Source organism: Leucopleurus acutus (genome assembly GCF_964270905.1).
Source record: "Leucopleurus acutus genome assembly, chromosome: 11".
Lineage (NCBI taxonomy): Eukaryota > Metazoa > Chordata > Mammalia > Artiodactyla > Delphinidae > Leucopleurus > Leucopleurus acutus.
In genome coordinates, this window is record NC_139152.1 from 44,672,671 (window position 1) to 44,681,655 (window position 8,985).

Genomic DNA, 8,985 nt, shown 5'->3' on the forward strand with positions numbered 1-8,985 from the left:
CTGATGAAACCCTGGTGCGGTGTTCATCCTGTTATATATGGAGGCCCAGAGAGGTGAGGTCTTGCCTGAGGTGCACAGCAAGGGTGGCAGAAGGGGACCTTACACTTCTGAAGTTCTTTTTTCTCTCCATCGCACTACTTCTTCAGCAAAGAGGGGTGAATCTCCCCTCCCCTCCTCTCCTCTCTCCACTGCCCGGAAAAATCAAAAGCAGTAGACAGGAGAGGCCTGGCTGTGGGGTCTGAGGAAGGTTCTTCACTTCTCAGCTTTCGTCGTTTACCCTGGCCCCTTGGTGTCTTGGACAAGGGGGAGAGGTGACCTTTCCAGTTCCCAGCAAGGGCCTCTTCGTGAATAGCCACTGTGTCCTCAATCTAGCTTGGCTAACAGGTTGGAGTCTGGGTGGTGGTCTCCGCACAGCTGGAGAGGGAACACATCCTGAAGCTTGGGGATCACTGAGGCTTGGAGGGCAGGCAGGGAGGCATCCACGCAACGCCCCGCCTCTTTCCCATGGGCCAAGTGCCAGGGTGCAGTTCCCAGCTTTGTTCAGCAGATGGCGCCCACAGCAGCGTCGCAGCCATACGGGCCTTAGGGCTCCAAGGCCTCAGGGCAGCCCTGCCAGGTGGTTGTATCTTTTCCTCAATATGAAGAGAGCCTGGGGCCATCCTTCCTTCTTGGTACCCCGGAAGTCAGTCCTCCTACCTATCTGACCCTCAGCTCTCTTTCCCCAGCAAGTCAGGGCAAGGCTGGGGAAAAACTCCTCCCTTCTCAAGGCTCCTGCCCAGCTTCCTTATTTCCTCCTTCCTGGAAGCAGCTGGGCAAGAGGGAGGGGGGCTATAGAGAGGGCAGGACAAGACGGGAGGGAGAAAAGATTCTCCAAGTTGGGAAAGAAGGAGAATACCAAGGACTTAACACTAAATTTATCACTTTTAAAAACAAGAGATTTTCCCCAAAAGTGAAGAAATAAACAAATCCAGTGTCCGTGCATTCCCAACTGCAGTCTTGATTCCAAGATACCTCCTTCACTCTCAGACCTGTTGCAAGGGAAGCAGGTAGAAAGAGAAAGTGAGTGAGAGGCCTGAGGTCCTATTGTCCCCTCCCCTGCTGGTGTGCCCAACCATCCCGTTAGGCATCTAACTTCTAATGTCTGACTCCAGTCCCTGGCCCCGTGTCCAGTCTACAAAGGGGAGGGGAGACTGTAAAATCAGAGCTCACAGGGTTATTTCATCAGTGTGTCCACTCCAGGCAGGACCACTGCTCACCAGCCTGGACAGGTGAGGATCTCCCTTTGGGTTCCAAATGCCCTTTATCAGAAAATCCTGGTCTACTTCCATCACCCATTCCAGGAGCCAGAAATCCTCAGACAGAGTCTAACCTCACTGCCTCCTGCTGCACTGTTATCCCGTTTCTCTTTGTCTGTCCTTCCGGGGAGATGCAAATCCTCTGGCCACAGACGACAGCTTTTCAGTGACTGAAGCTGGTCCTTTGTCCCCCTTTTCCTTGACTCCAGATCTTAGCCCTCACCCTCCCCACACAGCCTGCTCTCCTGCAGACTGGGCAGCCCAGCCCTGGGGTCTTACCGAACTGGCTCCCTTGGAATCCAATGGTGGTCTATGGGTTGAGGGTTCCTCTGTGCTGGGTTTCTCACTGCCCCTCTCCTGAGTGTTAGGGATGGATTCTGCAGGCTCTGAGGAGGGAGAACAGGTGGTGGGAGTGACAGGTAGTATTCACGAGGTCTTGGAGAGAGGCAGCTGCTTCTACTCACCCTAGCCCATACTTCAACAAGCCCTGAGAGGAGCCCAAGACCAAGTGGAAGGCAACGGGGCAAGACCAACAGGGTTTTCTCTGGTCACAATGACTACTTAGGTTCACTATTTTTAAAAAAATCTGCAATCGGAAATCGAAAAAAAAAAAAAACCCTCTAAAAAAAAGCTTAAAATTTGGGGTATGATCTCAAAGTGTGGCTAAACCTGACCTGAACAGAGATGAGCGTTTGATAGCCTGTTTATCCCACTTCGTGTGACCACGCATTTCCCTGCAGAAATCTTCACGTGTTCGATTACAGGGGGCTCTGCTGGGGTGTCATGGAACATATGGTGTATATACCGTGTCACCTTCATAAAACTGGAAACATTCTGCCTTCCGGCCCACATCTGGGATAAGGACTCGTGGACAGGCAGGTTCCAGTGCTTGCATACTTTGTGTTCACTGCTGGGCCAAGGACCAGTCTCACTGAAGTTTCACACACAACCCGATGCGATAGGCGCCATCATTATCACTCTACTGATTGAGGTTAAGCTGCTGAAGACCTCTGGGCTGATAAAGTGGCAAAGCCAGGATTCCAGCCCGTGAAGGCTGCCCCCATGCTGCCGGGCTCCCCCGATACAATAGGGAGCTCTGAAGTCCAAGTTGGGAGGGGATGGTGTCATTCAGTAAAGAAAGATGAAGAGATACAAACACACGCCGTCCATGCAAAGATCCATACTCTCAAAAGACAGTTTCTGGCTACTGCTAGGCCCCTCCCTACAACGGGGAAGGCTGGCCTCCCCCGGGGTTGGTCCCTCCCCAGCCTGAACGTACTGTGTGCTTTCCCGGAGGTGCCCAGCCACGACTCCGCTGCTGTGTCTCCGATCCCAGGTGGGCAGGACTCCCGTGTCCCTGTGCTCTCGGCGGCTCCTTCAGGCTCCTCTCCCTCCTGCTGTTGCCCCAGGTGATGTTCGACCATCATCTGGAGCTCTGAGGGCAAACAGAAAGGGAGAGAGCATTGGACGTGACTGCCCAGCCTCCTCCATGGACCCTCAGATGTGACAGCCCCACTAGAGGGCCAGCACACACTGCCCATGTGGTTTGACTTTCCTGTCTGAGATTGAACAAGGAGGGACATCTGCTGTACAATAAGGAGGGACTAATGTTAGACAATAAAATGTACTTTTTTCAAAGGTAAGGGAGGGGAAACGAAGAGCCTTTAAGATCAAAAGATCCTCCTGATTTGCTGGGATACCTGGTCTCCTTTGGGGTCAGGAGATAAGACTCAATTTAGATTCAAGAAATATTTGAGTACCTCCTCTGTGCTGTGCACTATGCCGGGTGAGTTCACATACTTTATTTAACTGCCAAAGTGAGGTAGTTTTCAGGGCCCCTGTAGGTTAAGCAGGTTCTCCAAGGCCACCCAGCTAGTGGGTGGCAGAGCTGGAATGCAGCCCCGGGCGGTCCAGCAACAACTCTCCTTTAATAAAGGCAGATGTAATGACTTCCCAAGGATTCCTTCCAAACGGGTCATCCTGGCCACTGCTCAGCATCAGGCATAGCGGGGAAGGGTCTTCCGAACCTTTCATTGTGGGTGTGGTCCTCATCACCTTCTTCTGTTGCCGTGGAGACATGGACAAAGTGGACTGTGAAGGGCACAGAGCACAGGTGGGCGTCCGCCCTTCTCGCCCTCCTCCCTGCCGTGCCATGCTGTGGGACTGGAGACTGGGGGTAGGTGTGGGCTTCAGCAAGTGGGGGAAAAAAGCTCCTGCTTCCTCGGCCCCCACCCCGATGATGGTGAGCAAGGAGACCGTGTATGGGAGAACGTAGAGGACCATGTGTGTACATCCACTCAAGAACATTTTGGGGGAGGGTACAAGAAAGAGGGAGACAAAAGGTCCTAAGGGGGGGGGGTTGAGGAATAATCTTCTAATGGGTCTGAGGGTTCTCTGTGCTGGGCTGAGCGGGAGGGGCCAGCTCACCTTGAGATGCGGGTTGGGGACCCGGTCTTCATCCACCTCTGAGGGAAGGAGGGAAAGGAGAAAGTGATGAGGATGGGAAACCCAGGGGGTCCCGCAGACTGACTTCCCAAGGGGAGGAGCCTCTGCCATCACCTCCTTCCTGATCCGTCCCTCACATCTGTCCCTAGGAAGCTGGCCCTGACTGTGGCTGTCCCCAGCCTCTTCCCTCCAGCTCCCTCCTGCTCTGCTGGCTGGCGTTACCTCCTCCTGCTTCTAGTCCTGTCCTTGCCTCTGTGGCCAGTCTGCATCTACATCCTGGCCTCAGACCTGGAGGTTCTCGAAGGCAGGCTTTGTGGTCCTTTTGTCCTTTTCCTCCCTGTCTCCTTCCAATCAGCCCCCCACCCCCGATCCAGAACTGAAACATGCCTAGGAGGGAACACCGGATAGAGAACAGCAAACTTATCGTGTGCAGGGCCCAGGACAGTCTTTTTTAGTAGTTGGAGGAAAGTTGGAGACTCAGGTATCCTGAATTCCAGTCCAGCTTATTAGCATCACTACCTCTCTTCCACTCTCTCGCCAGCGCCCCTGACATTCTCTGAGACCTTGTTCTCTCCCCAGACCTTGATGGAGACACTGGTGACCAGAATGCCAGCTGCTCCCTGAGCTGTTTCTAACCTTCCCCTTCCCCTCTGGGGGCCATGAGAATAGCTGATGGCGGCGGTCCCTCCCCCTCACAGCTGTCACCGCCTCTGGCGGTGGGGGCAGCAGCCTCTCAGTTGCTGGAGAAACCTGGAAGGCTGTTGCCACAGCAACCAACACTCCGTTGACCACCCCAACTCCTGGGGGGCTTAGGAACCAGGTTGTCTCCCCCGCTTCCTAGCACTGCTCTGTCTTTCCAAAGCGGAGGAAATCCCACTGCTAACCCAGCCACCGCTTCCCTGCCTCCAGGACTGAGGAGACCGCGGGCTCCTCAGATGTGCCCTCCTGTCTAGCACCCACCTTCTCTCACTGGGACCCAGCTGTCTTCAGCAGCCCCTACTCCCTTCAGCGACCCATCCTGGAGTTACCTGGGGATGACTGGTCACTGGTCAGCACGAGGGTGGCAGGGGTGGGGCGGCGCCTCCGGATCTGAGGGAAGAGGTCAAGTACACGTGGAAGCATCACAGCCCCGCGCACACTCGGTAACATAATCCAGGCCGCCCACTTAGCACACCTCCAAAAGTGCCACGTTACACTGAACCCACGCTCTCCGGGTGGACGTTCTTGGGCCCATCCCTCTGCCCTGGGGACCCAGAAGACCACCTCCACTCCCTGCTTCCCCCAACCCCCTTTCTGTCTCCGCATCTCCCCGGGTCCTGGCCCCAGCTCTCCATCTCAGCAGCTATATCTGCGCTAATGCATCGATTTCTGGCCTGCTGTCCTTCCGTCCGTCCTGGATCAATGGTCAGAAATAACCCGAGAGGGCACAAAACTTTCCCCTTAGTCTCCCAGACCACTCCCCAAATGGACATAAACCTGTGGTGGGCCAGCACCGGCGGAGAGCGCCCCTCGATCCCCACCCAGCCTGGGAGGACAGCACAGAGAAGGTGGGTCTGAACGTGCCTTCACCTGGCCCGTGCCCCTCCCTCCCTCATCTCCTCCCTATCCTTGTACACACTGCCTTTCTGATTTGTCAAGAAATACGGCCTAGAGAAATCCTTGTCATGGTAAATATAATATGAGGAGAAGCGTGAGGCAGGACCCTGGTCAGGGACTAAAGCTAAACTGAAAAATCTTATCCTGGGCTCTGGGGTCTGATTCTAAGAAAGTAACAGATAAGAGCGGATTCACTGCTGGGCCTTTGAGCCCCCTTTCCCCGCCTCTGTTCTTTTGTCTTGCTGCCAATAAAGTTGACTGTTGTTGAAGTCAGTCCAAGGACTCTTGGGACACGTAGTTTTTTCCGTTTCTCTGGAGGCTTGAAAGTGAAGGGTACCGTGGGGTTGGAGTCCCTGCGGCTCCCTCCAGGGCAGAAAGGGGGTATCAGCCCTAGCTGGGGGCAGGGTTAATCTGAGAGAAGGACACCTCAAAGAAGAAATGGGTACACAGAATGGGGGTAGGTTGGGGTAGGGACTGTTTTCTTAGGAGAATCCAGCAGTATCTGGTTTTGGTGGCATTTCAAGGTCCCTGGCAGTTCTGTGTGTGTGTTTGTGTGTGCATACAAGCACGCACAGCATAGACATTATCTGTGAGTCCGTCGCTGGCTATTCCTGGTGCAAACGTGCTGGGGGCCAGCAGGTGGGCAAGTGTGCTCCGTGCATGTGGGGTGAGGCCATCCTTCTCCTGAGAGAGAACTCCTCTCTGTTTCTTTCCTGCCCTGGGGGAGGGGAGCTGAGAGAGGGAGAGGGTGCGGTGGGGGTGGGGATTAATGGCGGTTGGGAGCCTGAGAAGGAGTCTGCAAGTTTGACAGAAAGGACCTCTGAGAGGGCAGCAGGGCTCTGTGATCTTGGACAGGTCCCTTAACCAATGTCCTTGCCTTGGACAAGATTTCTAAGCACTCAGAGTCCTTGAGGATTTTGATGTCCTACAGGAGGAGGGAGTAAAGTTAGACTTCCTGAAGTACCTCCCAGGCACCTGAACTACTAGCAAATGAGTAGGTGGTCTCTTATTTTCCATGCCCCGATCACAAATCCTAGTTCTCAAGGACACTTGGTGCCTTTGCCTCTGATTTCTTTCCAAACCAGTTATGCCAAGGACCTGGTAGCTGCGGGCACCCCTCCATCCCCTGCCACTCTGTGCTCCATAACTCAGAGTTTCCAACCCCTGCCGCCCTCTCATGTCACTCTGGGTTAGGTGTTCCTGCCAAGCCTGGAACTTTTTGCCTACACACTTGGGTAACACGGCAAGGGGGGTTGAAGTTAGACTGCAGGTAGAATTTCAGGCTGAGCAGACACAGATTTCTGAAGACGAGAGAAAAGCAGGCTGAAGTCCCAGCTCTTTTTCCCTCTGGCTCTATAGCACTGCCTCATTCTCCTCCCCTGCTCCCCAGAACCCTGGGCCAGCTGGCCTGCCATCCCCCAACACACACCTACACCTGCCACATCTAACGCCAAACAGAGGCAGGCGTCAGGCAGTGAGCACTGACTGTGCCAGTGGAAGACATTTCTGCTTGGAACCTCACCCCTGAGCCCGTAGCTCACACTCCTGGGCCCTTTTCCCTGGGTCTGAGGTTATCTTAGCCAGCCCCCTGCCTCTAGGCATAATAGCCTTTTTCCTGACCCCAAGGGGATGCTCCCCATGCCCCTGGCTCTCCACCCTCCTCATCCTCAGGAGGTTTGCAGTCCCACCACCCTCCCTCCTACTGTCACACCTTAGAGGTCTGGAGATCCGGCTCCCCCCACAGGCCAGGGAGAGGATGGAGACACAGGTCCCTAACCCCTCCCCACACTTTGGGAAGCTAACGTTATAGGGAGAGCGTGTGTACCCAACCTTTCCCTTCACATCAGACCTTATTCCACCAAACAGCTGGAGCAGCAGAAAGAACACTCTCTCCAGCCCATCCCAAGAGGTCAGAGTTTTCTCAGGTAGGGAGGCCCAGCCAGAGCCCTGGCAGCCGGTTGGGGGAAACAGAGAAGTGACCTTGTGGGAAATGGATAGTCTTTAGGGACAGGGATGTCTAGGCAAATGGATAGAGAACCCGGAAAGAGGTGGAGCAAATATTTGGCAAATGGGCGGTAGTAGCGACCGCGGGTGGCCGCCGTCTCCGCGCACAGGCTCACTCTCCCTGATACACACACGTGCTCACACAGTCTCATACACTGCCGCCTCTGCCAGGCTGCTCGGAGCTAAAAATAGGCCAGGCCCGGAGGCTGGGCCAGGGCCCTGGACTCCCACCCCTTGAGCCCAGCCCAGCACAGTGCTTCTCCCTTGCCCACGCCCAGCTAGGACCCCAGCCCCGAGAAAGCCCTCGTTTCGCGCTCCCCAGGGCCATTCTCTCCATGCCCTCCCCTTTCCGCCGCCCCCCCACCCCGCCCCATAACCGATCCAAAGGGCAGGAGATGGGAGTAAGGACCCAGTGTCCAGACCTGAAGAGCGCGGAGTCAGCCTGCAGACACGACCACTCCTCTCCCCCAAGCCCCAGCCCTCGCAGTTTTCCTCAGCCCTTCTTGTCCTCATCCTCTGGGGTCCGGCAGGGTCGCCCCCAATTAAGAGCTGGGGGGCTCTTTCTCCTCTTTCAACTCCCTCCATTACCTGCCCTCTCCCTTAGGCCCTCCGACACCTTTGGGCGCCCCTTCCGAGCTCAGAAACTCTGGCGGGGTGTTGACTGGGTGGGGGATGAAAGACTGGCGAAGGGGGGAGGGGTCGTGTCCTCAGGCAAGCCCCCTCCCCCAGGGCTGGGAAAGCAGGGAGCGACTCTCGCGGGGACCGGCTTCGAGGGCAGGCTCTCGTCCTTCAGTCCGTCTCGAAGAAGCACAGATGGGGAGATGGGGTTTCCACGGTGGGGGAGGGGAGAGAAGACCCCCACCCCCCGCAAACAGCGCGCCGGCGCTCGCAGGGGCGCACCGCCAAGGGAGGACTGAGCGGGGGTCTCGGATCGCACAGTCCAGGGGTCCCTCGTCCTCTGTGGGGCGAGTTCCCTGCCGCCCCGCCCCGCTCCGCACCTGCTCCGCCGCCTCGGGGTCAAGGTGCGGCTCTAGCAGCGGGACGGTGAACTGGATCTTCCGGGGGCTGTGGTCTTGCTCCATGGCTGGGGCGGCGGCCGCTGGGCCGGCGGCGGCGGCGGCGGCGGCGGCGGCGGCGGCGGGCGGGCAGGCGGCGGACTCGGGGCTGGGACGGGAGCGCTCCCTCTTCGCTCCGCTCCGGCCCGGCCCCAGCCGGGCGCGCTTGGCTCTCGGCTCCCGGCTCAGCGCTCCCGGCTCGCGGCCCCGGGGACTCCGCGGCCGCCGATTGGCTCGGCACCCGCCCCTCCCGGCCCCCTCCCCTTCCCCACGCCCGGAGCCTTAACCCCGTGGTGGCTGCGCCGCCGGCTGGCGGGGGTCACCGCCCCGCTGGCGGGCGAACCTGGGTCCCGGTCGCAGTGGACACAAACCGGATGGGTATGCGGGGATCCTTAGAGTTCTGGGCGGGGAGTGGAGGTGGGGAGTGGCCACGAAGAACTTCTCCAGGCTGGGGCAGAATTGAGGGGCTGGGAATGTGGAGGGGCGCTGCCAGAGAGGAGGCTGCAAACGCTAGAGGAAGATTTCCTTTCTGATCTTAAAGGGGTCGCCTCATAGAGAAAAGAAAGAAAGGGGATCTAGGCCTGCAACAG

The 8,985-nt window shown here is 57.1% G+C and overlaps 1 protein-coding gene across 2 annotated transcripts; it reads right to left on the reverse strand.

Annotated features, from left to right (window-relative positions):
- Positions 1–907: 907 nt before the first annotated feature.
- On the reverse strand, positions 908–8,600 carry PPP1R1A (protein phosphatase 1 regulatory inhibitor subunit 1A). Of its 2 annotated transcripts, none has more exons than XM_082849547.1 (7): positions 8,339–8,600; positions 4,769–4,829; positions 3,723–3,760; positions 3,323–3,356; positions 2,575–2,730; positions 1,575–1,681; positions 908–1,028 (listed from the first exon to the last, which is right to left on the reverse strand). In XM_082849547.1, the coding sequence occupies exons 1-7, from the start codon at positions 8,420–8,422 to the stop codon at positions 1,023–1,025; spliced, it is 486 nt and encodes a 161-aa protein (XP_082705673.1). In that variant the 5' UTR covers positions 8,423–8,600; the 3' UTR covers positions 908–1,022. The 2 variants fall into 2 exon arrangements, with proteins under 2 accessions (XP_082705673.1, XP_082705672.1); XM_082849546.1 differs by having other exon boundaries at positions 3,323–3,386; positions 8,339–8,598.
- Between the last annotated feature and the right edge of the window lie 385 nt (positions 8,601–8,985).